The 22,870-nt window shown below is 43.5% G+C and overlaps 1 protein-coding gene across 1 annotated transcript in view; it reads left to right on the top strand.

Moving 5' to 3' along the window:
• The window catches only part of LOC126481143 (sushi, von Willebrand factor type A, EGF and pentraxin domain-containing protein 1), a 536,303-nt gene that overhangs the window by 467,907 nt on the left and 45,526 nt on the right, over positions 1–22,870 (top strand). Inside the window, exons 8-9 of the mRNA XM_050104701.1 lie at positions 7,322–7,471; positions 14,147–14,323. Coding sequence (XP_049960658.1) covers positions 7,322–7,471; positions 14,147–14,323 — 327 coding nt within the window. The remainder of the gene's footprint in view (positions 1–7,321; positions 7,472–14,146; positions 14,324–22,870) is intronic.

Here is a 22,870-nt window from a genome sequence, read left to right as displayed (position 1 = left end):
GTTCAATCAGGTGCTGGAAGGTTTCCTGAGGAATGGCAGCCCAATCTTCACGGAGTGCTGCACTGAGGATAGGTATCGATGTCGGTCGTTGAGGCCTGGCACGAAGTCGGCGTTCCAGAACATCCCAAAGATGTTCTATAGGATTCAGGTCAGGGCTCTGTACAATCCAGTCCATTAAAGGGATGTTATTATCGTGTAACCACACAGCCACAGGCCGTGCATTATGAACAGGTCCTCGATCGTGTTGAAAGATGCAATCGCCATCCCCGAATTTCTGTTCAACAGTGGAAAGCAAGAAGGTGCTTAAGACATCAATGTAAGTCTGTGCTGTGACAATGCCACGCAAAACAACAAGGAGTGCAAGCCCCTCCATGAAGAACACGACCACACCATAACACCACCACCTCCGAATTTTACTGTTGGCACTACACACGCTGGCAGATGACGTTAACGGGAATTCGCCATACCCACACTCTGCCATCGGATCGCCACATTGTGTACCGTGATTCGTCACTGCACACAACGTTTTTCCACTGTTCAATCGTCCAATGTTTACGCTCCTTACAGCAAGCGAGGCATCGTTTGGCATTTACCGGCGTGATGTGTGGCTTATGAGCAGCCGCTCGACCATGAAATCCAAGTTTCCTCACCTCCCGCCCAACTGTCATAGTACTTGCAGTGGGTCCTGATGCAGTTTGGAATTCCTGTGTGATGGTCTGGATAGATGTCTGCCTATTACACATTACAACCCTGTTCACTGTCGGCGGTCTCTGTCAATCAACAGACGAGGTCGGCCTGTACGCTTTTGTGCTGTACTTGTCCCGTCACGTTTCCACTTCACTATCACATCAGAAACAGTGGACCTAGGGGTGTTTAGGAGTGTGGAAATCTCACGTACAGACGTATGACACAAGTGACACTGAATCACCTGACCACGTTCGAAGTCCGTGAGTTTCGCGGAGCGCCCGATTCTGCTCTCTCGCGATGTCTAATGACTACTGAGATCGCTGATATGGAGTACCTGGCAGCAGGTGGCAGCACAAAATACCTACCACGAAAAACGTATGTTTTTGGGGTAGTCGGGATACTTTTGATTACATAGTGTACGTCCTAGTGCGAGGCGCTCTCTCTCTCATTTGTCGGACATTAGTTTCTGCCCTTAACAGTCTGGCTTTACACGTAAGCACCACGCTGCGCACGGCGGATGTGCATGTAGCGCACACCTCTCCTCTGGTTCTATTAACATAATTGCGTGCTACGATACGATCTCTGATGTGCCAGCTCGCCGAGAGCACTTCTCTCAAAGGTCAGAGAGATACCGTTAACAACCTACATAAAGGCCTTAGTAATAGCCATGCAATGTCATTAGTTGGAGGATAAAAGTTAAGCCCACCGTAATACTGCTACGCAGCTACCCAGATCTCGGTGCAGGGTCAGATTTCGTCCAGATGCACATCTTTTCAAGCGCTTTTACCGGTGCTGTTCATAAAGTCTTCCGAATTTAACAGTCGTCTCGAGACAACGACGTTTCATGTCTTCCAAAGTCTTGCACATCAAAGAAATTTCCACATTCGTTTGTATTTAATTACACCCCTCCCTCGTACTTCGTGTGAAACACACTACGAACTATTAAAACTCCTGCGTCATGAAGACAGAATTCAAGAACCGTCAAATTGGGGTGAAGAGTACTGCATACTTGGTAGTGACAATGATTAGCATTTCAGTGCAGGCGCACGAAGCAGGAAACATTAACGCCGTCTACATTATGTACGAGGACTTGCTGAAAAGTAATGCCTCCGAATTTTTTATGTGAAAGCTTTTGAACATTTTAAAGTAGAACAAACACTATTTACATTCTAGATCTTTGTTCATTTACTTTTGAGTACATCGTGGGAGCAGACAGTAATCAATGTTATTACTGATAGTTACTATTAAAATGAGTCTTGATCACAAATTTATTTATTTATTCTGTTAACCTGTTTCGACCATGCCTGTGGTCATCTTCAGACCTGCAAGTCATATACGAAGTCTGATCAGAGGGCTACATACATTAAAGAAAATTACATAAAACTAGAAAGTTATTAAACGATGAATTACTAATGCTGTATGAGCAGGAGCCTCCTTCTGGTGGTAAATCACTGCTAGATAGAGCAGTGCACGTCTTACTTATATACTGGAGGCTCCGCCCACTTTTGACAGAATGTTGTCGTCGCTAACCAATGGGTTAAAAGTCAAATAAAAACGTAAAATTTCGTAATTAAAAGAACAATGACAAGATTGAAAAATAAAAATACATGGAACTTAGCTGGTTCCACGGCTAATGTCAGGTAAAATACGTAAAAATATTAAACATATGAGACAAATGAAAATCGTTTTGTCAGTAGATGGGTTGCCGTCTCTGGGCTTGTCGGAGAACCATTTAGAAGCTACTGGCTGCCATGGTAAGTATATACGCCATTCCAAAGATGTGGCAGCGGGCTACTCTCCAACGGGGAGAAAGGAGACAGAGTACACGAGTTTGCATGTATAAACTAGAACATGCGACATTGCGGCTACATACGCAACTGCTGGGGATTACAGCTATTGTCCACTAATTTATGTATAGCTCTTTGGTGTAAATTTATTTTAGTATTTAATCATTATTCAGGGAACGCCTGACAGTCACGTTGACATACTCACGCTTTCGACACGTTAACGAATCTGTGACGACAATACGAGAAAACAGGACATCAGGATGACGTGCGTTCTCTAAAGGTCGATTAATTATTAAAATAAATTTCTTCGAAAAAGTTAAAGAAATGAATGATAAACTGCATAATTCCGTATTAGCCCGTAAACGCGGCTCCTATGACCAAAAAAGTATACAAATAGCGCGCTTTTGGTCGTAGGGAAATGACAGTGACGTTGCTCTGTGCCCAGTTTTCGTTTTACGGAGCCCCGTATGCTTTTTCATGGTGGAGGAGGGATAAAGAAGAATGTAACCACATTTCCACTGGACGGACTTGTATGTTTTTTCCTCTGAAGCGTGCTCTATAGCACTGAACTTTTTCCAGAGTCTTCTTCTGATGGAGCACCATTTGGAACTGTATACACTGCATCACTTTAATTTTCAAGTTACACACTCCACAGCCTCACAAAACACAGCCTCGTTAGAGGCCAAATGATTCCCACCATTAGTCATTCTCACCCTGTCACTTCTCCTTTACAACAACACGGTCGTGCACTCAACTTGCGTGCGAAGTCACGGCTAGCCTTACGCTCCAGCAAGCTTCGGTAGAAGTGAAAGCGAGTCGACAAATAGGAAGTGACCGTAGCACCACCGTTCTCAGACTCCGTACTACCTTGGGAACGAAGTGAGCCGGTATAGCTACTGGTGTATCAACGGGGCCTTGATTTGTAATGTATGCAACCCTCAATATCAGACGCGTACTCGCTCCGCTTCTGACTTCTAGTTTCTTCACTGAAGCACTGCGTCAAACTTGCCCTCACTGTTTAAAGCCACTGAACTGACACTCCCATATGAGTATGTACTTAGATACGACATACTTTCATGGAAGAATAGTCATAATTAGGAACTTGGGAACTTACTTTATTTATGCGAAATTTCATTCGTCAAGCATGGACTATATCGCGGCAAATCAGCAGCTCGTATTAATTTAATTCTAACTGTTAGCTGCAGTAGTTCACAGTACATGATGCTTCCTATCATTTCACTACAAATATGTACGATTTTCTGAATGTCAGCAGTCGATTGACCCTTTTATGGCAGAAGTACACAACAACATTCTATGAAAATTACTGGTTGGTCTTAGGTGCGATGAAGCCTAACAACTAAACTAAAATAAAAAAAAAGCTTACACTTGATCTAAAGACTACCTTTGTCTCTCTCTCACACACACATTTTATCATGATTAGAAAGCTCAAGCCATTCTCAATACTATCAGTTTCGTTTGACAATTTTGCACGATCAGGATTATATATTTCAGTTATGGTTTCATCTTATCGTCACAACCACTAGCGCACATACATTCAGTTATGATGTCTGTAAAAAGAAATTTCAGAGGCAAAAGGGTTATATAATGCTTTTATATGCAACATAGCAACACTCTAATGCTTTGTGAAGTTAAATCTTTATTTCACTTTCAAAAACAAACAAAATTAGTAACTTATCAACAAGTGTACTTTACTACAAATCTACCTCACTGTCCTTCGAAGATGGTTAGTGTATTTGCATTTACTTTTGTTTCTGTGAAAAAAGACTTCCAGCATTCTTGTTGCATCAGGCGTACTAGACTGTAACACTACGTGGTTATCAAGTGACTAATGATGTCTCATGTGAGAATTCAAGTTCAGAATTAAAGTCTTCTTTCAACACTTACACATAACTTCACTAACCATTAAATCAGTGCAATCCTGTGGAAATACATATTGCAAATCTTGTAAAAGCAATTGCTCCACCCACATTTTGCTATCACTGACTTATTGTTCTAGGATGTGGCAAGCACGTATCGTATATGCCCTGTCATAATCATATGTTCTTGCAGAATGAAAGTTAAGCGTCAATGCAAAAGATCTCAAAGGTGAGCCACATTTTGTAAGAAAGAGAGAACATGTTGTCTTCGCAAATTGACGTCACAACTCCTCATATACAGCTGATACATTGTTAAGCATTGAAGTACTCTCTCCATATACGTAGTTCTTCACCTGCAATTCCATTGCTTCAGGAGACAATTTAGCTGTTGCAGAAGCTTGATTCTATTCCTGTATTGCTTGTTTGCTTCACTTATAGTGTACAACCCTCTCTTGATACGTGGAACAGTGTCATGAGATGGTGCTCCTGGACTGAACGAATATCTTTTAGCAACACTAAAAAATAAACACACGCATAAAATAGCCAAATTAGTAATACATGCCAAGTGTTTGTTGCACAGAAATTATTATTAGACTAATGTCTGGAGCAGTAGCTCCAAAATTAATGATAAATCTTCCAACATAATAATTTGCACAGATCAAAATAATCATATATGCACGAAAAAGAATTAATATACTGAAAATTTTAGATCAATGATTTGAGGTCTGGTCACAACGTTCACTCGCTGAATTATCTCAGACGCAAACACTGAAGTAAAATACGCAATGCGTCAACAGCAGAGGAAAACAAGTTTAACAACAAATTCCGTCAGATAAATACGTATCATACACTGAAACAAACACTGAAACGCTTTGAATGTATTGCGCTATTTTTGACTGGTATGCAATATTTCTTCGTAATGTTTTGATCCGAGCTTTTCCTTGCGTTATCCGTCGTAAACATAACCGCAACGAATAGTGTATATTTAAAGCAAAAGTATTATTTTAACCAAAGCATTTACCTATTGAAAGTAACAACAAACTCTCCGCTTCTGTTTACGCATCCGTAGGTAACGCGAGCAACCATTTTTACAGACGTTTTCGTTTGTATTTCGCTGAATAACCGCTGCAATGCTACACACGCGCTATTCACAATGTTTTGGTCTCCACAATATGGCGAATTGCTTAAGTTGCTGGCCGTACACTACCGGCGTTAGAGCATCATCTCACATCAAGCGAGATAATACCGGACACGGGAATGGTGCCGTGTTGTCTCTTCATACGAGTCCCGGTTCCCGTACAGCACCACGACGGGCGTGTCTGTGTGTGGAGCGTCGGAAGAGCTCTAATGTTGGCTCATTGCATTCATCATCGCCATACGAGCCTAGTGTGTGGCATTGTGTTATAAGCTGCCAATCGACAGACAAACAATACGATCACTTTTCAACATTTCACTCGTAAGGGACTGCATTGTGAGGGCTGCGACTGTTGATAAATGCAAATAAAGCAGCTTCTGCAATTTGCATTAAAATGCTGTGAGACGACGCGGGCATTTGGATACACTTTGAATAACTTTTCTTATCAGAATGAGATTTTCGCTCTGCAGGGGAGTGTGCGCTGATGTGAAACTTCCTGGCAGATTAAAACTGTGTGCCGGACCGAGACTCGAACTTTTCTTATGTTTTGGCCATACTTTTATTTTTCCAACACCAACTTATGCGTTTCGACTTTCGTCATTTTCAAAGGCATTGTTATGTCAGTCATATAAAATACATTAGATACATTGTAACACGTCAACATTCTCAATCACGAGATTGAGAATGTTGACGTGATACAATGTATCTAACGAACAATTTTATGACTGATATAACACTGCCTTTGAATGTGACGGAAAGTCGTAAAGAGTAAAATGTTGTTGGAAAAATAAAAGAAGAAATGTTAGTAAAACAGTTTCTGCGTCAGTAACTTATTTATTTTGCCACTACGCGTTTCGATGGTTCAAACCATCATCTTCAGGTCGGCAACTGTTTGTTTTTGTCGTAGCTGGTGTTGGTGGAGTGAATAGACGTCTTTTCAGAGTAGCAGACCAAGGAAATTGTAGGTTATTTTGCATCTTTTGCAAATGATAAAAGTTGTTAGATCTCAAAAGTGCCTTTTCTAAACAAACAGTTTTTAACATTAGCGAAATACGCAAAATAATTTACATTTCCCTTGGTCCGTTGCTGTGAAAAGACGCCTGTAATCTTTACCTACACCAACTATGTAAATAAAAAATTATCCACGTGTAGATGATGGTTTGAATCATCGAAGCGTAAAATAAGCAAATGACTGACGCAGAAACTGTCTCATTTGTAACGATCACTTCTGGTTCGCACAGGTTGTAATCTGAACAGCAGGCGTTGCGTTTCTGACGTGTTAAGTCCATTGGATGTAGTCAGTCTTACAGGTTTCTTTCAACAGTACAAAGAAGGAGCGAATGTTGCCCGTTCTGTCCTGACTTACCTCTATACAGGACATGTTCGACCCTGGTCCTGGTCAGCACCTTCTCTCACCTACCGAAAACGTCGTGTCACGGTTTTACGGGAGACCGGCGCGCCATCTTTCGCCAGCCGCTTCATTCTGTGAACTATAGCAAAGAACTGCAGCTGCGGGGAATAACGTACCCGTTACTGCCATTCAAGCTCAGTTTTATTCGGTACTCAGCTGGGTTGGAGAAGGTGCTGCTGCTATAATTGGCAGCTTTGTGTGCTAAAATTGCGGAACCTGTATACCTCCAAATCATCTATCAACTTAATCGTGAATTCTTCCCAACTATACTGTACATGCACAATGAGCAAAATGTGATTTGTGATCGATCATGATGTTGCAGTTTTAACTACAGCAGTGTATATGAGTGTACAGCTGAGTGGAGTGTGCTCGGGTGAAATAAAAGCATTGTTCAGTTCAATGACGCCAGGTTCCGTTGTTGCAGGCGAGGTGATCGAGCGGCCGGCGTGGGGCAAGGACCAGCCCAACAACTACAACGGCGAGCAGAACTGCGTGGTGCTGGACGGCGGCCGCGGCTGGCTGTGGAACGACGTGGGCTGCAACCTCGACTACCTGCACTGGATCTGCCAGCACAGTGAGTGCCGCCCGAAGGGTATCGTGTTGTACACTATGAGCTGCACTTTTATAGTTCATCACCAGAGGAATTTATTGTGTATATGTACATCAAATGACGTATCTGTGAAGTATGAGGATTGGACCTTGGATGTTTCTCAAAACTTTACTTTCCTTCAAAGTGGCATTCTGTATAAGCTGGTGCCAGTGATGTGGAAGTCGTAGCATACCTTGTTGTGTGGTGAAAATATAGTAATGAGAGAGTACTCGATCCGCAACAAACTTTATATTGTCGTCACAGGACTATTAGGTTGGTGCATAAGTTCGTGGTGTTTTTGCTTTGCAAGTGCATATTGTCATTTGCAGATAGTGAGTGAAGCTGAGGACGCTAGAAAATGGAGTGACAAGTGGAGAAATCGTAACACTTCCGACCTATTCTTCTGCTTGAGCTCAATACAGGGGAGACAGCAGCGGGAAACATTTGCACCGTGCAGATAATGCCATTGGAGAAAGCACGGCAAGAAAATGGTTTTCCCGTTTTGAGGAGGATCGTTTTGATATTAGTGACTCTCCACGTTCAGGAAGACCTTCGGGGTTTGATGGAGATCGTTTAAATGCGTTAATTAACAATGATCCACGGCGGGTGACCGTATGTGCATTTCTGCTTGTCCGTCATCAAATGGCTCGTGAGCAACACCGACCATTCCCATACTGTATCATTACTGGTGACGATAAATGGTGTCTTTATGCTACCATAAAGAAAGGAAAGGAACGGCTAACCCCAAACAAAGCATCCACAAAAGATAATGTTATGCATCTGGTGGAACAGCGACGGTGTGGTGAACTACGAATTGCTTCCCTAAAGTGTAATCATCGCTGCTGGCATTTATTGTCAACAAGTGAGAAGGCTTGCAGACGCAGTTCAAGAACAATCACGAGGAATACTGCGCAAAGTGATTCTATTCCACGATAACGCCCACCCGCATCTTGCTAGACTGACAAAAAACACTGTACAGGAGTTTGGTTGGGAAGTCATTCCACCCCCCAACCCCCCCCCCCTCCCCCCCCCCCCTTATTTACATGGTGTTGCGCCTTCAGGTTTTCTTTTCCGCTCGCTATCGAACAGTCTTCAAGGAACCTCCTTCTCGGATGAAAATGCGCTCCGAACATGGCTCCACGAGTTCCTCATCTCAAAACAGGTGATTTCTACACTCGCGGAATCGTAAAGTTACCCCAGTGTTGGCAGACTGTTGAAAATATTGAATAATAATATACTCGTATTATTGATGACTAAAGTCTCTGTTATGTGTATCTGCTGTGTTTATTCAGCTTATAGAAAATCGCTATAAACTTATGCACCAACCCAGCGTGTATCAACAAGTCAGAGATACTCCTCAAGAACAAACAGATAGTCTCTCTCACTCGTAGCAGGTATCTGGTTCCACAACACACCTTCAGCAGCGCCAGTTGTGTTGATAACTCGAGTGAAGCCGTACTTTTCCGGACGAATCTCTGTAACAGTTCTGCAGCGAATGCCATGAAGTGCTTCCTCCAATTTAGGAAGCAAGCTGAAGCCACAAGGACTTAAGTCCAGAAAGTGTGTTAGACGGTGCAACGCTTTCCAGTCCCAACGATCGAACAAATAAATCACAACTTGAGCCACATGCTGGCTGCAAATATAAAATAAACAGTTTAGAAAAATTTGGAAATTTTTGGTAAATGCTATGGGATCAAACTGCTGAAGTCATCGGTCCCTACACTTACACACTACTTAAGCTAACGTAGACTAACTTACGCTAAGGACAACACACACACCCATGCCCAAGGTAGGACTCGAACCTCTGACGGGAGGAGCCGCCCGAACCGTGACAAGGCGCTTCAAACCGCACGGCTACCCCGCGTGGCAACAGTTTAAAGAAAGAAGCGGCGACACTTCCTGCTGGACCCCCCCCCCCCCCCCAGCATTTCGCAGGACAATGCTCGGGTGAAAATGGCGCAAGTTGTGACCTTGTTTGTTCGATCGTGGGCACTGGGAAGTTCTGTACTACTCACATCCCTCCCCGGACTGAAGCCCTTGTGGCTTCAGCATGATTCCTGAATTGAAGGAAGCACCTCATGGTATTCGCTTCACAACTGTTACAGAGATTCACAGTCAGTAAGCCACTCCACTCGAACGATCAACACAACTGACGCTGCTAAGGGTATCATAAGACTTCCAGATCGCTGATATACTGCACGTTGGTGACTACTTCGAAGGGGTGCAAACTTTGAAACATGTATCTCTTTTTTATAAGTTGTAAATAAATAGTTGCCGCTATTGAAGTTCCAAACCTCGCATAAAATCTTTATGATCATTAAAAATGATGTGGATCTCTGCGGTAAACAGATCGTCGTGTGTACATGTTATAACTGACAGAGCTAAACGGCAACACTTCCTGGTTGTGTAGGACTCTGTTGTAGGTGTAGATGTAGGTAGAGATGTACACACTATGTACTGAGGAGGCAAAACAGTATGACCACCTGCTTAAAAGCTTGTTTGTCCGCCTTTGGAACGAAATACACCACTCATTCTGCGTATCAAGGATCCTACAGTTTGTTGGTAGGTTCTTGGAGGTATGTCGCATTAAATGTCTCCACGCAGGTCATGAAATTCGCGTAAATAATGGCCCGCTGATTTGCGTACGCAGTGATGGCACCCGATAGCGAGCCAGATGGGTTCCATAGGATTTACATCAGGCTAATTTGGTTGCCGAGACATCATCTTGAGTTCACTACAATGCTCCTCAAACCACTGTTCCACGATTCTGGCTCCGAGACACGGTTAATTATACGGCTGAAAGATGGCATCGCTGTCGGGGCAGACACGAAGCATGAAGGGATGCAGGTGGTTGGCAGCTGTCAGCGTGTCTTCGATTACTACCATAGGTCCCACGCAAATGCAGGAGAATGTCTCCCTTAGCATAATACTGCTCCCACCAGCCTGCATCCGTGGCTCGCTGCACGTTTCGAGCCGCCGTTCATCACGATGACGGCGTTTGTGGAGACGACCGTCGACCGTGTGTAGTAAAAATGTGATTCACCCGAAGAGCGGGCAGGTTTCCAGTAATCGACGGTCGAATCCCGATGGTCCCGTGCCCACTGCAGTCGTAACTGGCGATATCGTTGGGTCAACATGTGAACACGTATGGGTGGTCTGCTGCGGAGCTCCATTTACGATGAACGGTGTGCTCCGAAACACTTGTTCGTGCATCAGCATTGCGCTCTTTCAGCAGAAACGCCACCATCCGTCCTACTTTACAGAGCAGACAAGCCTCCAGACCCCGCGTTCTCTGAAGAATCGTGGACGTCCAACCATTTAGTGCCTAGTGTAGTTTCACTGACCCACCTCTTTACGCAGATCCTCATGACAGTAGCACGTGAATATTCGACCAGTTTCGCCGTTTTCGAAATACTCGTTCACAGGCTCAGTGTAACATTAATCTACCCTTGTCAAAGACGCTTATCCATGGATTTCCCCATTTGTACCCCATATCTTCGCTAGGGTGGTCCCTCGTGCGTGTGTGCTCTGCTTTATGCTTTTGTTACCGCATCACGTGTCCGCAACGCTACCAGGTGGCATCCAACGTCGCTGTGAGCAGCGGTCATTATGTTTTGCCTTATCAATGTATGCCACTGATGATGGGCTGTATGCCCGTACATCAGTTTGACAAACAAGTAGTTTTTAAGAGCAGCTCATGGTGTACATCAAACTGTGCTTTTCCGAAAGATATATTCTCTTCTTCTGTGTGTGAGGAAGTTACCCTGAAAGTTTGGAGGTTACCCTGAAAGTTTGGAGGTAGACCTACATCATTGTCACACTACACCAACTATATTTATCACAATGACTGCTAAGATGTCTGTTCCTCATCTTATGTTTCTCTTGATAATTTCGTCACCCACTTAATATTTAGAAGCAAGAATTTTTGTAGCAATCTCTACTTGCACTGGTCGCACTGGGCCAGCTATCTCACTTGCTACATTTGAGCATCTGTGGCTTTATTCCTTCACAGCCAGGTCGGCGTACAATACTCACTTGTAGCAGACGCAAAAATGTGACCTGCTGAGATGGCAATCACCGTACCCAAACCTGTGGGTGTCAGCCTCGCGCACTGCCCACGCCGCGCGTTCACCTCTGCACGGTATTGCGCAGTTGAGCGACGCCCAGCCAGCAGCCTCTGCCTCGTCGTACAAGCGTGTAGCGCAGAATTACGTCACGTTTAGTCTATCCCGGAAATTTAGAGAGGAAAATGCAATTCTTGTCAGTAATTTTCGATGCGTTAATAGTCCGTTTCTAAGTGGCACATAACGGTTTCTGATAAACCTTAAGTTTTTCACCATTGTTGTTGTTCCTGCGATCTTCAATCTGAAGACCGTCTGGATGCATCTCTCCGTGCTAGACCAATCTATAGAAGCCTCTTCAAATTCTAATAACAAGTATAACTTACGTTCATTTGAACCTGCTTACTGTATTCATACCTGGATCGACCTCCAGAATTTTTTTCCTCGCATATTTCTCTCCACTACCAAACTGACTAATTCTTGATGTCTCAGGGTGTTTCCTATCAATCGATCCCTTCTTTTAGTGAAATTGTGCCATAAATTTCTTTTTTCACAGTTACATTCATTTCCTATTTATTACTAATTAATCTTCAGCATTCTTCTGTAGCACCACGTTTCAAAAACTTCTATTTTCATCCTGCCTGAACTAATTAAGTCCATATTTCACATACATGCAAGGCTACGCTCCAGACAAATACCTAAAGAAATGACTTCCTGTCGCTTAAATTTGTATTTGATGTTAGCAAATTTCTCTTTTTCAGACGTGCTTTTCTTGCTATTGCCAGTCTGCATTTTATATTCTCTCGAGTTTGGACATCATTGCTTACTTTCCTGTCGATTAGCAAAACTGGTCTACCACTGTTAGTGACTCATTTACTTAAAATTATTTAAAAAAACTGTTACTTTCGAGGAAACAAAACCGTAAATGAAATATTATGTCAAAGTAAATAATGCAAATGTTTGATATTGTGCATTTGTAGCAATGACATTTCCGCATTCGTACTCACGCTTTAAGAAAATTAACATTTCCTTTGAGAATTTCAAAATTAAAATACCTGTTTATAAGCTGCTATTTATTCGGTTCTGATGTGTGTTTTGCAGCATTCCGCACCATTTTGGAATATCGACGCGTTAATCAATGTTCTACGATGCCATCACAAGCAAGAGGAGATGGGTCTAATACCAACGAATTTGATAAATATAAAAACTGTCGTAGTCTTTATCTGCCATTTAAGGCCAATGTCCTCTCTCAGTATACAAATTCAACACCGAAAAAGAACAATTGCGCGTTAACTCATGTTAGCTGGTACACAGCGGTAACAGAACCACTGCGGTATGCTGGGAAGTTTGACAAGTTTGATGAGGTGCTAGCGGACGTAAAGCCGTGAAGGCAGGCCGTGAGTCGCGCCTGGTTCAGTAGTAAGAGCACTTGCCCTCGATAGGCAATTATTCCGGTCCGATTCCCGGTCCAGCACACAGGTAGTTTCACTACTGTGTGTTCTTTAAGACTATCTCGGCGTACCGAATATTGCTGAGGCTCTCGATTGTACACTACAAGGTGTCGCTGAAGCTGAAATAATCCTGGTGAATTTTCGCACTATCCGAGTAACGCCTTAAGTCCAAGAGCTTCAGCTACATAATAATGAGACTTTTTATAGAATAAAAATCCGCTTAAAGCTTCGAAATCGGTCCTGAAAGACATTGAGAAAAATTGCTAGCAACTGAAACGTATTTTTGTTTGTATAAATATGTTCCTCAGTTGCCAGTAATTTTTCGTAATTTGTTCCATGGGGAGATTCGAAGCTTAAAGCTTCATACTCAGGTGCCACCAACTGCGAACGAGAGGAGGGCCTACTAACGTACAAGTACTCTGGGGTTCACATACCGGCCGGCCGGAGTGGCCGAGCGGTTCTAGGCGCTACAGTCTGGAACCGCGCGACCGCTACGGTCGCAGGTTCGAATCCTGCCTCGGGCATGGATGTGTGTGATGTCCTTAGGTTAGTTAGGTTTAAGTAGTTCTAAGTTCTAGGGGACTGATGACGTCAGAAGTTAAGTCCTATAGTGCTCAGAACCATTTGAACCATTTTTGACATACCAAAATGATAGCTACAGTTCCGGGAAGTGGTGTACTCACATAATTACGAGAACATAAATACGCGGTGATCAGGCCAGTCAGTCATGGGGAATCACACCCACCTCAAACAAACGCATGGCCCTCCAATCCCACGCATTTGTTTGACGTCGGGTGATTCCCCATGACTGACGGGCCCGCGCCATATTTACGTTCCCATAATTATGTTAGTACCCTACTTTCCACAACTGTACCTCTGACTTCAGTATGTCAACTACATAGTACTTGCACATTAGTTGCCCCTCGTCCTGTTGCAGCTGCTGGCACCTAAAAATGAAGCTTAAAGTTTCGAAACCGGTTCAGAAAAATTACTGGTAACTGAAGCGTATTTTTATTCTACAAACATGTTCCTCAGTTGCGGATGTTCATCTGATAAAATATTCCGTAATAATGAGATAGTACTGTCTTGAAACACACCTTCGGGTAGGGGACCACTGTTTCTCACGAGCCTTGTCGCTTCTTTGACAGCTCCGTCGACGTGCGGCAGCCCCGACAAGCTGCTGAACACGACCATCGAGGGCGACCAGCAGAGCGTGGGCTCGACCATCACGTACCGCTGCCCGGAGGGACACAGGCTGGTGGGCAACGGCACGCGCCTCTGCGCCCAGGACGGCTTCTGGACGGGCACCGCGCCCGCCTGCCAGTGTGAGTACACCAGCTCCACCCACCTCACTGCTTTTGGTCGGGCGACAGTTGATTTTCCTACGAAAACTAAATCAGAGACGACATTTGTTATCATATTTGCAAAAGTTACTGGACAGCACATACAGGGTGAAAAGTATTTAAACCGACGAACTCTGGGAGGTTGTAGGGGACATCAAAACAAATATTTTTCCCTGATGTAATTTTTTCCTATGAGGAGTATTTAAACCGGTAGAGGAAGATTTCTCTGGCGGCAAATTAATTAAACAACAAACACTTTTCCATTTTTTTATGACCAAGAGACGACACGTTAACACAACCCAATTTCAATGACAATAGATTTTCAAAAATGCCTCCATTGACACCTAAACAAAGGTTACACCGTCGGATAACGTTCTGTCTGACACGGGCAAAAACCCCAGGAGTATCCTGAATTGTTCCTGCTGCTGCTACTATCCGGGCAACCAGATCCTCTTCTGATGCAACAGGAGTTGCGTAAACAAGGTTGCGCATCTCTCCCCACACAAAAAAGTCCAGAGGGGACATATCTGGGGATCGAGCAGGCCACGGTACAGGACCACCTCTGCCAATCCACGTTTCTGGGAACCGTGCGTCCAGGAAACGACGCACACGAGACTGAAATGTGCCGGCGCCCTGTCATGTTGGAACCACATGCTTTGTCTTGTAGGGAGCGGGACGTCTTACAACAATTCTGGCAATGTTCTGACGAGAAAATTGTAATAGTGCCTGCCATTTAATGGCCTAGGTAGCAGATACGGTCCAATTAAAAAGTCACCAACAACACCGACCCACACATTAACGAAGAACCGCACTTGATGAGCGCTAGTAACTGTGGCATGTGGGTATCATCACTCCAAACATGCGAATTGTGTATGTTGAAGACTCCATCACGCCCTAACGTTGCTTTATCGGTAAACAACACAGAGGATGGAAATTTAGGATACATTTCACACTGTTCCAGGTACCACTGCGAAAATTGTGCTCTGGGTGGATAATCAACTGGTTCCAGGTTTTGGACACGCTGTAAGTGAAATGGACGTGACAATTGCTCTCTAAGGACTGTCCTTACATTCGTCTGATTAGTCCCCATGTTACGTGCAATTGCACGAGTGCTGATTGAAGGGTCCCGCTCCACATGCTGCAAGACAGCTTCCTCAGATTTCAGCGTTCTTACCGTGCGACAGCGTCCCTGTCCAGGTAATCTACTAAATGACCGGGTCTCACGCAGACGTTGGTACGTACACAGCAGCAAAGGTCGTATGATGCGAGATACGGCGATTAGGATATTGTTGTTGATAAACCCGCTGTGCAGCTCGTCCGTTGTGGTACGCACCAACCATATCAGTGTACTCACTCCAGGTGTATCGCTCCATTACTAAACAGAGATAATGCACTGCTACACTGGTGGACAGTAGTTGCCTACAACTGGCGCGTAAAACGGCCTCCGCCGGTTTAAATAATCCTCATAGGAAAAAATTACATCAGGGAAAAATATTTGTTTTAATGTCCCCTACAACCTCCCAGAGTTTGTCGGTTTAAATACTTTTCACCCTGTATAACCTATTCGTCAATCACGTTTTTAGGATCAGTTAGGGAAGAGTGTTGTATTTTGATGATAATGTACCTAGCAATAAGTGATGTTTCTTGGTCGGTGTTTCAATATAGTGACCGACTTCGGAATCACATGAAAGAATGCGCACTAGACACCGCCGTAAGTAGTTCCTGACATTTTGTAGTGTTTCTTTCATTTTACTTTTCTTTTAAGATGTGAAGTAGTGCTTAGTGCAGCATTTGTAAATATGTTGAGTCTGCACTTCTTAAGTACTGTATAACACATTAAACCTATTTGGAAAATACTGTTAATTCTTCAGCTTCAGTATTTTAAGGTGAGTAAAACTTGATATATTTTAAAACTATACAGGGTGAATCACCTAAAACTTGCACCGTAAATATTGCGAAAATTGAAAGTGCTGTTAATGTGCGATTTTCACAGAATGGATTGGTAGTCAGGGGCTTGTATTGTTAGCCAATCGAGCCAGCCACTGTGGCCGAGCGGTTCTAGGCGCTTCAGTCCGGAACTGCGCTGCTGCTGCACTCCCAGGTTCGAATCCTGCCTCGGGCAGGGATGTGTGTGATGTCCTTAGGTTGTTGTTGTTGTGGTCTTCAGTCCTGAGACTGGTTTGATGCAGCTCTCCATGCTACTCTATCCTGTGCAAGCTTCTTCATCTCCCAGTACTTACTGCAACCTACATCGTTCTGAATCTACTTAGTGTATTCATCTCTTTGTCTCCCTCTACGATTTTTACCCTCCACGCTGCCCTCCAATGCTAAATTAGTGATCCCTTAATGACTCAGAACATGTCCCACCAACCGGTCCCTTCTTTTTGTCAAGTTTTGCCACAAAGGTTGGTTAGGTTTAAGTAGTTCTAAGTCTAGGGGACTAATGAACTCAGATGTTGAGTCCCGTAGTGCTTAGAACCATTTGAACCATTTTGTTAGCCAATCAACAGATTGTAATAATAGTTAGAAAGTGTATTTTTTGTGCAAATATACAGTTTTTTAAATGGAACAATGCCTATTGACACTAACGAACTAAAAGTAGGTAAATTAGAATGTCAGTGGTGTCTGTTTCAAGATTCTAGTGCGAAAGTCGTTTACGAGATATCATATTTAGAAAAGTTTCCACACTGGCATTTATTTATGCCATTCAGTCTGCGTGCTTGCTAGGCACGACATTGTTATGTTTGCTTACTGTGTGCTTGTGTGCTCCTTGAGTGCATGGCGACTTGCTAGCCAGTTAGTTTGTGACAGTCCAAGCAATAGGTCGTGGGTGGATAATAGGATTTACCAACGCAGAAAAATCCAACTTGCTCATGGCGTAAGGAGAGAGTAGGAAAAATGCAGTTAGTTCGTATACGGTGTATGTGGCAAGGTATCCCAATAGACGTCAACCATCTCGGCAGTTATTTAGCAACCTTTTCAACCATTTATGTGAAAGTGGTAATATAACATCTAGACAATGTAACAGATGGAAAAGAGTGACGACAGAAGAGGGGCAAATTAATGTTCTTGCTACTATTGCAACTGATCCGCGCGTTAGGTCCCGTGGCATGAGTCAGGCAAGTGCCCTATGCGTTATCCATTGACACAGGTTCCATCCCATCACATCTTTGACCGTCCAAAGCTACATGGAACGATTATGAGAATCGTGTTAACTTCTATTCATGGGCATTAAGACAGGATACTCCAGGTGTATCACGCATCTTATTTAGTGATGAAGCCACGTTCACCAATCACGGCCAGGTAAGCCTTCGAAACATGCTCTGTTGGTCTGTTGACAATCCCCGTTGGCTTCGTCAGGTGGAACGGCAGCGTGTAAACGTGTCGTGTAGGACTGTGAACCATCAGCTCACAGGCGAAATACTGAACGCGCACAAGTACCACAGCCTCCTAACAGACCATCTTCTTCTGCAGACTAGGACAAACATGTGATACCAACATGATGGCTTTCCAGACCATGGTGCACGAAGTGCTACAGCATGTGTTCACGAATTGGTTCCACGTCGTTTGATTGGACGCAGAGGACCCTGACCGGCCCGTTCCCCTGATTTGACGCCTGTAGACTTATACCTGCGGGGAAAATTAAAAGTCGCTGTCTGCAAGTACATAGTAACTACACACATGAAATGCAACGATGTATTGTTGCAACCTGCTCGGACATCTCCATTGAAACGCTAGCAAGTGTGCAGCAGTCGTTCTATTCCAGATTGGAAGCGTGTATTGTCTCTACCAGTGGTCATTTTGAACACAACCGGTTATGGTCAATTGTCACGCTACTGACCAGAATCCAAACAACTAGTGTATGCACTTGTGCTGTTCTTTAGTGTGTGCTAACACAGGTATTACACAAATGTCGGTGTAGGAACTTTTCAAAATACGATACCTCGTAAAGGACTCGCACTAGAATCCTTCAACGAACACCATTGACATTTTAATTTACCCTACTTTTAGTCTGTTAACGACAGTTGGCATTGTTAGAAGCATTATTACAATATGTTGATTGCCTAATAAGACGAGCTCCTAACTACCAATCCATTCTATGAAAACCGCACATCAATAGCATTTTCCATTTGAGCAATCTTTGCGGTGAAAGTTTTAACAGATTCACCCTGTACAACGTGTGGACGGTTAAGCCATACTTCGGTCTACATCTACATCTATTTCAACATCTATACTTTGAAAACCATCGTAAAAATGCATGGAAGAGGTCACATCACATTGTACCAGTTATTAGGTTTTTCCCGGTTCCATTCACGTATGGAGCGCGGGAAAAAATGATGGTTTTTATGCCTCTGTGCGTACTGTAATTACTCTAATCGTGTCCTCAAGATCCCTAGGTGAGCCATACGTAGGATGGTCAGTTGATCGGGGGAAGGGACCAAACAGCGAGGCCATCGGTCCCATCGGATTAGGGAAGGACGGAGAAGGAAATGCCATTTCACATAAACCATCCCGGCATTTACCTGAAGAGATTTAGGGAAATCACGGAAAACCTAAATAAGGATGGCCGGACGCGGGTTTGAATCGTTGTCCTCCCGAATGAGAGTCCAGTGTGCTAACCACTGCGCCACCACGCTCGGTAGGGGGCTGCAGTATATTCCTTGAGCCTTCATTTAAAGCTGGTTCTTGAAACATTGTTAGCAGACTTTCTCGGACCAGTATAGTCTGTCATAAAGAGTCTGCCAGCTCAGATTCTTCAGCATCTCTGTGATACTCTCCCACGGGTCAAACAAAACAGTGACCGAAACTTCCTGGAAGATTAAAACTGTGTGCCGGACCGAGACTCGAACTCGGGACCTTTGCCTTTCGCGGGCAAGTGCTCTACCATATGAGCTACCCAAGCACGACTCACGCCCCGTCCTCACAGCTTTCACAGCTTTACTTCTGCCAGTACCTCGTCTCCAATTTTCCAAACTTTACAGAAGCTCTCCTGCGAAACTTGCAGAACTAGCACTCCTGAAACAAAGGATATTGCGGAGACATCGCTTAGCCACAGCTTGGGGGATGTTTCCAGAATGAGATTTTCACTCTGCAGCGGAGTGTGCTCTGTGAGGAGGACGGAGCGTGGGTCGTGCTTGGGTAGCTCAGATGGTAAAGCACTTGTCCGCGAAAGGCAAAGGTCCCGAGTTCGGGCCTCGGTCCGGCACACAGTTTTAATCTGCCAGGAAGTTTCATACCAGCGCACACTCAGCTGCGGAGTGGAAATCTCATTCTGAAAACAGTGACCATTCGTGTTGCCCTTCACTGAATACGTTCAATATCCCTTGTTAGTCCTGTTTGGTACACGTCCCACAAACTTGAACAAGATTCTAGACTGGGTCGCACGAGTGTTTTGTAAGCAATCTCCTTTGTCGACTAATCGCTCTTCCCCAGTATTCTACAAATAAATCGAAAACTACCAACTGCTTTACCTACAAGTGAACCTTTGTGACCATTCCATTTCATATCCCTACAAAGTGTTAAACCCAGTTATCTGTGTGAGTTGGCCGATTCTAACTGTGACTCACTGATATTATAGTCATAGAAGACTGCATTTGTTTGGTTTTGTGAGTTGCAAAATTTTACATTTCTGAACATTTAAAGCAAGTTGCCGACCTTCTGACTGAATATTTATGCAGCTTGTTTCAGACAGCACTTCATAATAGATAACTGCATCATCTAAAAAACGTCCGAGGTTACTATTAATATTGTGCACAGGATCATTAATATACAACATGGACAGCAAAGGTCCCAACAAACTTCCCTGGGGCACATTCGACGTTACTTCAACATCTGACGATGATTCTCCATCCAAGATAACATACTGCGTTCTCCCTACCGAAAAGTCTTCAGTCCAGTCACAAACTTCACTTGATACCCCATATTATCGTACTTTTGACAATAAGCATAGGTGTGGTACTGAATCAGACGCTTTTCGGAAATCAAGAAATACAGCAAATACCTCACTGGCTTGATCCAAAGATTTCACTACGAAAAGCGTAAGTTGGGTTTCGCACGATGGCTATTTTCGGAATCAGTGCTGGTCGGCATGGAGGTCATTCTGTTCGATATACCTCGTTATGTTTGAACTGAGAATATGTTCTAAGATTCTACAACAAATCGATGTCAAGGTATTGGATGTCACTGAGGCTCACTTCTACTACCCTTCTTGTAGACGGGTGTGACCTATGCTTTCTTCCTTCTATTGAGAACTGTTTTTTGTTCGAGGTATCTACGATGGATCATAGTTAGGAGACAGACAAACTACGTCGCAATTTCAGTATAGAATCTGATGGGGACTCCATCGGGGTCTGGAGCTTTGTTCAATTTTAATGATTTCAGCAGTTTCTCAGCACCACTGACACTAATATTTATTTCACTCACCTTCTCAGTGGTACGAGTATTAAATTAGGGCAATTCGCCTGGGTTTTGTTTTGTAAAGGAACATTTAAAAACAGACTTAATTATTTCAGCTTTTGCTTTTCTATCCTCAATTTCAGTTCCTGTCTCGTTCGCGAGGGACTGGACACGAACTTTGGTGCCACTAACAGCGTTTACCATATGGCCAGAATTTCTTTTGATTTTGTGAAAGATCATTTGAAAATATTCTGCTACGGTAGTCGTTGAAGGCTTCACGCATTACTCTCTTGACTGCCAAACGCATGTCAGTATCGCTCTTCGTTATCCGTGTGTCATCTTGTACCTTCAAACGCAAGGCGGTATTCTATTTTGTGACATTTGCAAATTGACTGAGTGTTTTTTTATATGTCTTGACAATTTTACCTCCTTAGAAAATGAAAATTGACAGGTTTTCTCGTATTTATGCTTTTAAATTTCAGTAGAATAATTGTTCTAGGTACATGAACTTGTTGTGCCTTAAAACACTTTCTCGCGATTTGAAAAAACTTTACTTCTACTGAGTAATTTTTGTAATTTCATATCAAAGACTGCAGCACACAAAAACTGAATGTTGTCATTTAAAAACATAATAACAAAATATGATACACTTCTAAACTCTAGACGGTTCAGTCTGGAACCGCGCGACCGCTACGGTCGCAGGTTCGAATCCTGCCTCGGGCATGGTTATGTGTTATGTCCTTAAATTAGTTAGGTTCAAGTAGTTCTAAGTTCTAGGGGACTGATGGCCACAGATGTTAAGTCCCATAGTGCTCAGAGCCATTTGAACGAATTTTTTTTCTCAACTCTGAAATGTGTTCAAAGGTACAGCACTGTCTCTTGAAATAAGAGTAAAATAATATACCACAGGATCTATCACAATTAATAGCAAAAATTGACACAGGTGAAAATGTACGATAATAGAAGCTGTAATCACGGGTCTGGAAATGTGCGGTTTGCGAGTTGATTGCAAATGTGTGGCTACGTGCCGGCACTGACTTCAATGGAAAATGCTGTTCTAGTTACTGAAAATGTATTTAATATGTCTAATTCAGCTCATATTTAACCCACAGCTTACCTTAACAACAAATCCATTTATTCGTTGGTGACATTAGTTAGAAGGGCAGACCGTGGTCTAACGTATGTTCTTTGCCTAACGTCACGTCTCCTCACACGCTATAAAGTCATCTTAAGCTGATTTTCGAACTCAACCAAGCTCAGCAAGCTGAACTGTTCGTAGATGACCACGCAACGGCCGGGGAGTGAAGCCATGCGACCGCTGGCGTAGGCCACGAATTTTCATCAAGCTCCAATCGTTATCGAACCAGGATGCACGCCTAAAGTGAACCCACAGAAATTCAAAAACAGCTTTAGTAGAAAAGAAGGAAATCTAAAACTAGAGAAGTTGTGGGACTAAGCAAAGAATACCAACAGACACAGGAGTGGTCGGATAAAATCACTCCCTGATATCTGCGTGGTTACACTTAAATACACTGACGGAAAAAAATCACAACACCAAAAAAATTAATGTAGAGTAATGAAACTTTGGGTTTGTCTAGGTAACATATTTAAGTGATAAACATTGCCAAAGCAAGATCACAGGTTAATGTAAGCGCGAGGTAAGCCATTGCAAATGTGAAGTGTTGATACCGCCAGAATGTTGAGTGTAAGCATGCGAACGTGCATGCATTGTGTTGTACAGACGCCGGATGTCAGTTAGAGGGATGGAGTTCCATGCTTGTTGCACCTGGTCGTTCAGTACAGGGACGGTTAATGCTGTTTGTGAGTGACGCTGGAGTTGACCGATGATGTCCCATGTGTGCTCGATTGGATACTGATCTGATGATCGAGTAGGCGGAGACAACATGTCGACACTCTGTAGAGCATGCTGGGTTACAACAGCGGTATGTGGCTGAGCGTTATCCTGTTGGAAAACACCCCCTGGAATGGTGTTCGTGAATGGCAGCACAACAGGTGGAATCACCAGACTCTCGTATAATAAATTTCCAAACAAAGTGCATGGGATGGCCACGAGAGTGCTCCTGCTGTCATACAAAATCACACCCGGACCTAACTTCAGGTGTAGGGCTGTGT

Source organism: Schistocerca serialis, chromosome 1, assembly GCF_023864345.2.
Source record: "Schistocerca serialis cubense isolate TAMUIC-IGC-003099 chromosome 1, iqSchSeri2.2, whole genome shotgun sequence".
Classification (NCBI taxonomy): domain Eukaryota; kingdom Metazoa; phylum Arthropoda; class Insecta; order Orthoptera; family Acrididae; genus Schistocerca; species Schistocerca serialis.
The sequence above is the reverse complement of the archived record's forward strand: the minus strand, read 5'-3'. Positions and strand labels throughout refer to the sequence as shown.